General features: G+C 38.8%; 1 protein-coding gene across 2 annotated transcripts in view; it reads right to left on the reverse strand.

Annotated features, from left to right (window-relative positions):
• The window catches only part of LRP5 (LDL receptor related protein 5), a 131,812-nt gene that overhangs the window by 76,759 nt on the left and 42,907 nt on the right, over window positions 1–12,146 (reverse strand). For both annotated transcript variants that reach the window (XM_030483861.1, XM_030483860.1), the window contains exon 5: window positions 10,192–10,323. In XM_030483861.1, the coding sequence (XP_030339721.1) occupies window positions 10,192–10,323 (132 nt within the window). The remainder of the gene's footprint in view (window positions 1–10,191; window positions 10,324–12,146) is intronic.

Here is a 12,146-nt window from a genome sequence, read left to right on the forward strand (position 1 = left end):
CAAATAAGGATTAATATTATCTCCATATTATCTCCAACAGTAGAGACTGTCCACAACCAAAGAGTCTCTTTACAGGAAAAATTTCCAAAAGGTCCTATTTCTTAACACATTTAAACACACAGAAAACATTTGATTTTCTAATACAAATTAAAATTACACCTTGATAGCCAAAGCAGAGGGAACGGAGTGGGGAATCACTGTTAGAGAAGCACCTTCAAATCAGGACACTGATCTGCAACTACAGAGGTTAGAGAGCACACTACAACAGTATAGCAACTATAGCAGAAGCAAAAATCTCACATAACAGAGTCTTATATCTTGCTTGTATGTTTCTGAAATATTTCACTTGTGGGAGTCAAAATAAAACCTCCTGTTTTGTGCAAGTTAAGTAAAAATTCAGGCCTCAAAACTTAGTGAAAAAGAGGATGTATCTGGTCATCCAAATGCCATACAAACTCAGAAGAGTTTTAAATTATAAATTAATTTTAAATTGTTTTAGCTCAACTATCTTAGTTGTGTGAGCAACACTGTGAGCAACACTGCAGCTGTTCAGCCACCCACAGCACTGTGAGTTTCCTACCCACCTTAACTTCTGAATTTCCACTATATTAACGTGTCTGCAATCATAATCCTAATAATTAAGTACGAGTAGTGTGAAGCAGAGGAGAATTAAATACATGCCTAGGAACTGATAACACAGCAATTACAAATATTACATGTATTTCTAAAGACGACCAACATTACAGCAACATTGCATGGGAATTGACAGATAAGAATCAAATGCATATGTTTTGCCTCTTCACACAACTGATTGCAGTCTCTGACATGCTGTTTCTGACATTTTCAGCTGCTCTGGCTTTTTCTGTAGGCAAATACTACTGTAGAAATATTCTCAACTTCAGTTCTGTCCTACCAATATGCATAGCTAAATAACGAACCGGGAGAAGACATCTTTTCTCTGCTGACCTAGCAGACCATTAAAAAAACCTTCAGCTGACAACCACGACAGTAGTTGAACTGGATGCTTCTTGGGAAATTCTTCTAGTTTCTAACATACCTCTAGCTGAGAATTATGGGGAAAAGAAATAATAAGGGGAATGAGCTACTTGGCCAATTTAAAGTTCTGGCTGCTTGGCAATCTCTACTATAGAGATGCTTAAAATTAAGTCAAATTATTACACAAGATTCCTGACAGACGTGCATCTACATCCTTGGACGCTGAAAAGCATGTGAACAGAGAAAATGTTATCATAGCATATTTCACTATATTTCACCCCCTTACCCCCTTGAAAGTTGTTATTATTGTGGGTAATTTTGGATAGGTGCAAAAATCCTGGCTTTTATTATAAAGCAGTTAAAAAAATCACAGACTTGGTTATAACCATATTTGACTCGACTAACAAATTTCTGCTAGCGAAAAAAAAGAGTTGGCAGCAGGCTCTGAGCACATCCCTAAAAGATGAGAACTTGACATTGGTTCTCTCTAAAAACCTGGACAAACACGCTTGTCTGGCTCATTAGTTTTATCTGTATCATAGAGGTATTTTGATTATTAACGTTGGTAGGAATGTTTTCAAGGCTACAAAAGTGTTATGCCGTGACTTGCCTAGTGTTATCCTAGATACCCTAGAACCTGCCTAATACATTGCAGCTAGCTATTTACCTAGTGCTAAAGTGCTACAGCATTTATTTAATGAAATTCATCTTCAAAACCTCTCTCACCACAGTCACTTTTGTAACCACATGATTAAGAGATTCCCAGCAGAATTGCTAACTGCTACAACATGGTCATATATAACACCATACAATGAACAAAAGCCTTTTTTTCAGGGGAGAGGGGAATGCAAGCTCTTCCAACATCACAATTGCAGCAACCAAACACTGCAGCAGAAGTTTCTGTAAAGTCCTCTATGCAAACTATAGATCAGAAAACAAGAAAGAACTAGGTCCCTCTAAAGTCTCCATTCAGAAAGCATTTTAAAAGATTGAAATTAAAATTGTTTTATTTTTCCAACTGTTTCAAACTTTGAACTATTTTTCTGTCACCCTTTTTTTTATTCAGCAAACCCTTTCTGCAGACCTTCCACAGAACTTTTCAGTAGATCTAATATCTGTAAAAGCTGATGAACTGTTCTGGTTAACATGCAGAACAATATCTGAACTTAAAACCCAAACAGAACAGAAAACAAAATAATACCATCCAAGGCAGTTATACTCACTCCCTGAAGACTGTATTCTCTCTACGCAATCAATAAATCCTACAGAAGCAGGTTAAGAGACTTTTTTTTTTGCTCATACATGCGATACTTTCCTCCCCTACCCAGTAATCAAATATTTTTAATATCTATGCTAGGTATAGCGTTTGCTTTGATTTGGTTTTGTGCTCTTGTTATTAAAAATTCATGCTTCAGTGCTGGAAGCGGCAACTGCATTCTATTTGTAAAATTAAGTGCAATCAGAGCTGACAGCAGCGAAGCAGGCCATCCCACCAGCTTGACAAGAGTCTTTTTTATTCTTCCCTTGGCCCACTTCACATTTGACAAGTGACAAGACATCTATAATACAGTAACAAATGCTCCAATTTATTCACCCAACCTAAACAAATGTAGACTGCAGTGGCTGCCTCTGCTAATCTATGCCAGAAAACGCCACGCTATTCCTTTCCCATTTGTCTGCCTGCTAATTAGGCTTCAACAATGCTCCATTGTGAGACTCTTCCCCCAGTTTTATGTATGTGCACGTGCACGCATCTGCATGTATAGACTCAGGCTATTTACAGGCAACTTTGGAAATCTCTATATTTGGGGGGGGTGGGGGTGGGGAGAATGATCAGATAAACTGTAAAAATGGGAAAGCTTTTAGCTCTTCCCTGAAGAAGAAAATAGTAAGCAGTTTTTGAAAATAGTGTTAGAAGTACCCTGACTGCAGGCAACTCTTTTACAAGCTGTTTGAGTACAGCTATTTCAGCACTCTTGACAAAATAAAATGATTTATCAGAAAAGCAAGGGATTTTGCCAGTTGCTGCAATACAGTGAGTTACCTGGCAAAGTCTCAATATATGGCAGAAAGGGGGGCGTGGGGAGAAGGGTGCGATGCAGAATATGGAAGTGGGAGAAAACTTAATTATTCTGTATGGAGTCTATAAAGACAAATAACATTGCCATGCAGTTTAATAAGCTAGCCAATATTCAAAACAATGACAATATCTCACACAAAGGCTTAGCAGTAACTGCTCTTCACATTATAGGAAAAATGAAGTAACAAAACTTACTGTGAGATGTTTAAATCAACAACACCATGTTAAACCCCATTCCTGCTACTCAACTTCCACAGAAAATAAAAATATTTAAGGAACTGAAACAAACTTTGGTAATGCCTAGAAATAAATGGAAATTCTTTTATTATCATAGAAACACAGACGGGTTTGGGTTGGAAGGGACCTTAAAGCTCATCCAGTTCCAATTCCCTGCCATGGGCAGGGACACCTTCCACCAGACCAGGTTGCCCCAAGCCCTGTCCAGCCTGGCCTTGAACACTGCCAGGGATGGGGCAGCCACAGCTTCTCTGGGCAACCTGTGCCACAGCCTCACCACCCTCACAGGGAAGAATATATTCTCCTTGGGTACCTTAACAGAGTCAGTTGCAACATAAACAGCACTGTGTATCCCAGTTCAGGTCTTTATTTATCTTCCAGCCTGAGAGGAAGAGAGCACTGTTTCATGCTGAGTGATGTCGAAGGGCTCGGAAAAGCTGTTGAGGTACTCTCCTACTTGACACTGCAGACTGGGGAAAGCATGCAATGCACATCAGGTTTACCACCTTAAAACTGAGAGTTGCCTGCAGTGGGAGTATGCGACCAACAAAACAGAAACAGGAAAGGTTTCTTTGGAAGAATGTTTTGAGTGCCCACATTCAGACAGGACTTGATTTAATTGAAAGGTAAGTAGGCAATAAGGAAAACTAACACTTGTGACAAAGAAAGGAAATACCAGAGCGCTCACGTAACTCATAAATTACATCATATCTGTCTGCATGTTATAGTGAAAAATTGTCTACTGTTTCTTCCATTATCTCAGTAGCTGAGTTCTAAGAGTTACTTTGCCTGAACCAGAACAAAACCCCCTACAATTCAGAGTTTTGACACATTTATACAGCCATTAAAAAAGCCCCGCAAACAGAATATTAAACTGTACAGCTGATAAGATCATTAGCACAAAACAGCTGACTAAGACAAAATTAGTTTCTTCCAGAGAAATCTGCTGCAACACAGAAGTCAGTTACCTACTCTGATTTAGGACTGAGCTTCTGTGAGACACCTAAAATTTGTACATACCCAGTATTACACTTGGGAGCTCAATGCTTTGTAAAGTTACTACTGACAGAGCAGATAACTCTTAGGAGTTACTCCTTTTGAGTAAGTCTTAGAAAGATTTACTCAATATAGCATTAGTATAACAGTCATTACTGCATGGGCAATAACCGGTATCAAAGGTCAGCACAATTGTCTGGCTATCACTGCAGCAAGCAAAGAATCTGCCCTTATACAGAAGATTCATTCAAAGACCTCAAAGCAGTTGAGCAACTAAGTCTTACCCCCAACCCTGAGGTCTGCCTATACCATATGTGCTTTAAAGAAAGAGAAGAGAAAGTTGGAAATGTTAAGTGGTAAATCTGAATGTTAGCTTACAGATATCATAGTCCCAGCTTCTACTTTTTATTTACAAAAGAAAAAATAAAACAGCATCCCTTTGCACAGAATTCTTAACAGTTCATCAGAAGACATAGGAAAAAGGATGGGCCAAGAAAAAGTCTGTCAGAAATCCTCACAGCTAGAAAAAAGGAACAGCCTTTGGATTGTGGTATTTCATTCCAAAGCATAGTTTCATAGTTCGAATGCACCTATTCTCTGTTGGAGATATAAAATACCCTGGCTCCAAGTAAGGAATCACTGACTTTAGAAGTGACAGCCATTTTACCACCTACTCTGTTAAACAGAGTTTTGGTGGTAACACTTTCAAATACACACAGAAAATGATCAAAAATTCATTACAACCTAACAAGCTACATACTTAATTTTTTTTTAATACTGAACAGAAATACAGTATTTGTTCTACAATCCTACTGCTGTTGACTTCTAATTGCAGACATTTCCCACTCACCAAGAGACCTTGAACATATTAGTGCCTCTGCATTGCTGTCCTCTTTTACACAAACAGAAATAAATACTTTACATCCCATGAGCCCTTTCTGAGGCTGATAGCTGTATAATGCTTTGAAGTTTAAGCATTATTCATTATGTTCCATGTATGATGGAGCCACAGAAAATTCAATTCTGAGCTAACACAACCACCTGTCAAAGGGTAAACATCATGGAAAAAAGTTATAAACAACTGCAAATGAGGGCTTGCGAATTTAGGGGGCATCTCAACCTCACTGTTGTTACACTTGAGCAAAATAGAGCTCGAGTTATCATTGGGTCATGGTAACTTTCCACATGTATGTACCATGGTGAACACAAGATAACAAAGTTTACACATAAACCTTCTCAGTGCAGACCCAGGGTGTCATTCTTCTGCAGCATAAAACCGCAATCAATCCAGAGACTCACTAGTGCCGAGAAAGAAGATACCATCTCTAATTAGCCAGTGTTTCAGAGTCCTGGAAAGTAGTCATCAATCTGAAACAGGTACCAAAGCCCGAAGAGCGTTTCATTAACTAGCCCAGCAAAACCATGCACAACAGAGCTATGAGATGGCAGACCTAGAATACTCCTCACTCCCTCCAGGTTTCTTCCTTGCAGTATGTTTCTAATAGCTTTTATCCAATGAAATTATAAACAAGGCCATTTCCATATGAGGCTATTTCATTTTATCACTACACAAAGTACTCTCCATTTATATAAGGATAAAAGTTGCTATGAATAGCAAGTAATCTTTTCATACAGATCAAAAAATCACAACATAACACTAACAAAAGCAAGCAGAAAACAGACTCAAAACAAGCAAGATCTACACATGAATGAAACACAAAAAACCACTCATGAAATTTTTATGAAATGGAGTAGAAATAGAAGAGGTAGAATCTAGTTTTCCTTGATCGTAAGGTGCCCATTGCTGGACAGTTTTCACAATCTTGCCTGGTGTATTGGAAAGGTATTTTAGTGAAAAGTAGTTCCATGTAATACTATTTCTTACAGAGTAAAGAACACCTAGCTCATTGTTTTAGTGTTAAAGAATCAACAGGATGTGTTTGGAGTAAGTGGTATAACACAGGTCCAGATGCAGCGAGTGAAATGCTATCTCCTCATTCAACGCACTGCATCTCATTTTCATAGCCTGGAATCCAGGTAATTCTCCACCTTGCAGGAACCATCATAGACTACTTGTACATTCGATGTATTATCCAAACTTTCCCCCTCATCCAGTGCAAAACACCCATAGGTACTTTCAGTGAATCTGCTGGCTGGAAGGAAGACACCGCTATGATTAAGGAACTAATGTGGCTGCAGGCATTGGGGGAGATTCCAATTACACAATTACCACCTTCAGAGAAGGATCAGAATAACCTTTAAGAAGCCACATCTCAGCCTAACAAAGAAAAAACATGAGCTCCACAATTCCTTGATAAGCTAAGGGAGCACGATACACCTTTGGGAGTGCAGCAAGGAGAGGGGGAATGAGGAAGAAGTTCTCCAGAAATTTTGGATCACATCTCCCTGTGGTGGTCAGAGACCAGGCACAGGATAAAAGACACCTATGAAGTTAAAGCATTTTACAACCAAAAGACTGTGGTTTCCACAGTTGCATTTCAATCATAGAATGGGCAAGGGGGAGAGATAAGCATACAAGTCAACTGTCAACATTCTGGGAAATAAGGGAAAATAGAGTTTTTCCTGTGTTTATTTTCCTCATGATAAACACATTAGGACATGAGTGCTCCTTCCCAATACATCCCCAAATTAAACTCTGATTATATTTTAGCATTAACTAGTGATATGCAAGATTTTGCTTCCAGCATCTTCCAAGTGCTAGAAGACAGACAGTTATTTTAGGTTATTCACACAAGGCCAGCAGAAGCTTTCTCAGGTACTTAAAAGAGCTGATTTACAGCAATTATCCCAAATAACAAATGTCTCTCTAACCCTTCCCTGTCACAAAGAGGCTGTTCATCTCTAATTAGCAGTTTACGTACTTAATCAGAATGTCTGGATTAGTCCATACTGTTTCTCTTTATTAATCAGGAAGATGTGTTACAGCAAAGGGACCTCCATCTCTGCAAATATAATAAGGGAAGCTGACTCTTCAAACACCTGAAGTTAGCGCTGCCTTTTCCAATAATGAAAAAATTTTCTCTTTTTTCATGTGAGAAAGTGATTTTCCTAGTTCATTTGATAAACTACAGCTGTCACACCTTCCTGGCAGACAGAAACCCACTGTAGAAGTCGTGACAGTCTGGTGAAGTTCCTGCTGACTGGAAAAGGAGAAACGTAACCCTCTTTTTAAAAAAAAAAAAAAAACCAAACAAAATAAAACCAAAACAAAAAACAAAAAACAAAAAAAAAAAAAAAAAAAAACAAAACAAAAAAAAAAAAAAAACAAAAAAACACCAAAAAAACCCACCAAAAACAAAAACACCCCCCACAAACCAGGAAAAAGGAAGATCCAGTGAATTAGAGGCCAGTCACCCTCACATTGGTGCCTGGCAAGATCATGGAGCAGGTCCTCCTGGAAATTATGCTAAGGCACATGGAAAACAGAAAAGTGGTTGGTGACAGCCAACATGGCTTCACTAAGGGCAAACAGTGCCCGACAAATCTGGTGGCCTTCTATGACACAAATCTGGTGGCCTTCTATGACAGGCCAGAGCAACTGTTTAGAACCAGGGAGAGAGCAAGAATGAATCAACACCAAAAGCCAAAACTAAAGAATAATGAACTATTCTTTTAACGCTGACACAATACTTACAGCTTCAGCAGATCAACAGTTATTTGTTTAGAAAAAGTGTAAAAATCCAGAATATCACAGTTTCAAAGCATACAGACATAATCCACAGCAAAGCAAACAGTGGTGCAGCCTGTCCTTCAGTTCACGTTTCCTTAATTACCTAGGCCCACTACCATTCAACACTGTTCATAAAGAGCTACACAGCTCTCACACCGGAACATTACCAGTATATGTATTCTTCAATATCCAAGAGAGCCGAAATCACAAACAGCCTCAGGGCTTTTCCGCACAAGAATACTCTCTGACAGAGATACACAGTAACACAGTTCTATTTGTGCCAGTAAAGTCCTCATGTGGGCACAAAATTTGAGAACACAATGTTTTTTTCCCTTGCAGAAAAATCTCCAGTAGCATTTGTGTAATTCACTTAAAATCCTAACATCAAAGAAGCTAATATGCCCAAGTGACTTTGTACCTTGGTGCTTTTGCCCAAGCCAATAGGGAACAAAATGCAGAGGTGATCAACACTGTTGCATCTGTAGTTCCTGATATGACTTCACCACAAAGAACTTGTGCAGAGAACAAAAAGTCAGTTCCTTGCAACCAAGAAGTTAATTAATAAAAGCGGAAAGAGATGCACATGGATGTTGGCATAAGGCAGACAGGACAACAAAAGATGTTGAGCTTGGGAAAGAAATAATCCATAAAACTGAACCAAAAGGCCACATTCTTATGCAAAACAAGATTTCCTGTTCCCATCCCACTTTTCTGCCCTCCTTTGACAGAACACCCTTGGCAGATTGTCTGGCCTGACAACGGAAAGGTGAAAGCACAGTATAAGCAGTCGCTCCTGCTTGTGCTATCCGCCAAAACTCCAAAAGCAGGCTGACCTTCATTCCCACTGCCAGAAACATGAGGTCAATATTAATGTCTAAAAAGGTTGTCCTGAACATTCAGCAACGTTTTGTGTGGTTTTTTTAAGCTGTGAAAAGGAAACTTTCCAAAGCTGGAAGGAGGAAATAGAAAGGTCTTTCAGCAGCTGCAAGAACTACCTTATATGCCTTTCAATTGCAGCAGGATGAGCTAATAAAGCTGGCCCTTAAGCCCTAGAGGTTCAGCGTTCAAATTCTGCTTCAAGTTCACAATTGAAAGGAATATCTTATGCTTGCTAAGTACTCAGAGGAATCAAGCCACATCAGAAAATTCCTATACTATTTGACTAGACTCATTGAAAATGCATTGGAGACAGGCAGCAGAGCCTGTTGGCAGAACATTCTCCAAAACCTTGCCTTCTAGTGTCCCACCGCTCTCCCAGTGTTAATTGCCTGCTTTTGTAAGATGCATTTTTAAAAGAGGCTTCCTGATCAATGATAATACCAAGCTTTCAATGTATACTACTAGACCCACTCAACTTACATACAAAATATGCATCTAGTTACACTTTTCGATTAAAGCATATCTCTAGCTCTTACCCTTTTAACAGCTTTCTACTGGGTATCATAGAATCATAGAATGGTTATACACAAGCCTGTCCTACTACTTCTCAGTGACATGAACAGCAACCTCGAAAATTATTTTCTCTAGTTCAGTTATCTCAAGCAGAAAACTTCATAAGCCTTTTCACAGAAAGCCTTGCCTCACTTTTAAAAATTAAACACAATGTCCAAAAAACATAAATTAGACCCAGGAATTAAAAATTCTCTGCAATTTTCTCATAAACCCTTCCCACGGTGCAGCCCAAAGGGAAACAGGGGGATGATTAATCTTCAGAACCAGAAAGACAGTATTGTTAGTTTAAATCTTAATTTTTCTGTACAAATTATTTCATTATAAAACTAACTGAAGCAGGGGTAACTCACTGGGTTATCTCTAAAATAGCACCTTGAATGAATTATTGGCACATCTGCGTGCAGAACGTCTCAAGCATAGCTAACTTCAAGATGCAACTGGAAAGCAACAACTTGGCCACCACTACTGCATCATTGACCACCACTGGACAATGAATGGGAGGAAGCAGAAGTCTGTCTATGGTCCATTGTCCAAACAGAAAGATGTCATACAATAGCTTACTTCTCATAAAATTCTTCTACAATGGGCTCCACATACTACTTCATTCCTACGGAGAACTGGTAACATATAATACCATTAAAAGACACAAAATACAGCCAAAATTCCCCAGTTTCTGATGCGATGGATTGCTCTAATTCATAAAAATTATTCTGTGACTGTAGGAAAACCAAGCTCCTACCTGATTTGCACGTCCTGCCATCATCTTCCAGCTGCACACCAGTGGGGCAGGCACAACTGTAGAAAGGGTCTCTTGGAGACAGCAGGCACAGATGGGAGCAACCACCGTTGTTTTCTTCACATGGAGTGTGAACTTCAAGAAACCAAACAGATTTATTTTCATATTTCTAGAACCGTTAAAGCCCTCTTTTCTCCACAGGGAAGAATTTATAGATCCCAAATGACTGGTACAAGCAGAGGAACCACAACATAAAGTGTTTGATTCTCTCCTGCCCAGCATCTCACTTCTAGGGTGCACCTAAATTGAGATGCACACAGAAGCTGATTTTGAAAGAGCTGACAGCTCATCACATTCTCACTATACAGTTCTTTCAATGTTTCTAAAGCTGAACACAGCTAAGAGCTTTGGACTTCAATTACTTCGTGGATGCTGGGTCTGCTAAGCATCATGAAAATGGAAAACAGGGCTTGGAGGATGGTGATGTTGGTGGGGGTGACCAGCTCTAGAAAAGAAACGAAAACACAACAATTTGTACAATTCTTACATTACAGTTGTTTTGCATGTTGGAAATACCTTGGAAAGCTTTCTCAAAAGCCTTCACAGCAAGACATATCCCTGAATCATCAGGAAATGCAGAGGAGCAACATGTGAAGTTGAACATGAAGGAGACAACATGTGAATTAATTTTGAAAACATTAAAAAAAAAAAAATAAAATTGGGGGGAGGCAGGTGGGGACAGGACGGGGACAGACATGTGACAACTGCATGCACCTACCTCATTGACATGGGGGAAAAATGCCAGCAAGACATAAAACTCTAACCATAAATAATTATGGGCAATATTGCCAGCTATTAAAGAAAAAAAACCTGCAAGTTGTGCAAGATCTCTCAATTATAGTTTGAATAAGCATTTGAACTGCTTTAATATAAAACTACAAAATTTCCAGCTAATTTGGCTTGTGTTACTCCCACTGACAGCCACAAAGAGGGGAAAACAGGGAGGGAAGAAATATAAGCCTGATCTTAATGAAGTCAGTGGCATCTGAGCTATTTTCAGCATATGCCATTTCCCTATACACCATATTTTCTTTGTGGCAGACCCAGAAAGATGATGACCCAAGGCTGGGACATTCCCTGAGCTAAAAGCAATGCCAGGAATTCAGCATAGACAAATTCTCATCTGGAGCTGTGAGATAAACCAGGGTTCTGGGCATACCCAACAACCTCAATGAAAACTTGCACATGTTCCACCACCAAGATGATCTCCAAACTTCTTTTGTTTACTTTCAGTCCTGTTTACTGACATCCTATAAACTTTACTGGAATAACAAACATTATCTTCAGGGAAGCAGACTTTACTGGCATAAATAAATAGCTGGCATAAAGAAAGCAGCAAATCCAAAGTACAAAAGTTTCTCTCCTACACAAGAGGTGATTATTCCCATAGCTACTCAATTATATACATTTCCACCATTGCTTTTAAATCCTGTTCTCACAATACTAAAAAAACCCCAACTAGACCAACATGGCCACATCCAGCCAAAAAAACCCTCAGGCCACATGGTATCACATGCATATCAAAATATACAGCATCATGGAATTCTCAGTTCTCTGCACCTGCCTTCCTTTGAGGTAGCATCATACACAAATTAAAAATAGAGGCAGGTGCATGTTTCATAAAAAAGCTCAGAATTAAATCCCTTTCATACTGAAACATTCATCAACTATTTGTTACATATTGAAGATAAAAACGATCAATGAACATTACATATTTTGTGGTAATTCTACTTATCAAAAAAAAAAAGAAAAAAAAGTAATGATAAGCTTTTTTTTTTTTTTTTTCCAGTTGTCTTTAAAATAATAGTGTTAAAAAGATGCCGGGTGAGTTTTTAATCATTCTCATTCCAATATTCCAAATCAAAAGTTGTCACTGAAGTACAGCACTGGATTTTGAA

Source organism: Strigops habroptila, chromosome 4 (genome assembly GCF_004027225.2).
Source record: "Strigops habroptila isolate Jane chromosome 4, bStrHab1.2.pri, whole genome shotgun sequence".
Taxonomy (NCBI): Eukaryota; Metazoa; Chordata; class Aves; order Psittaciformes; family Psittacidae; genus Strigops; species Strigops habroptila.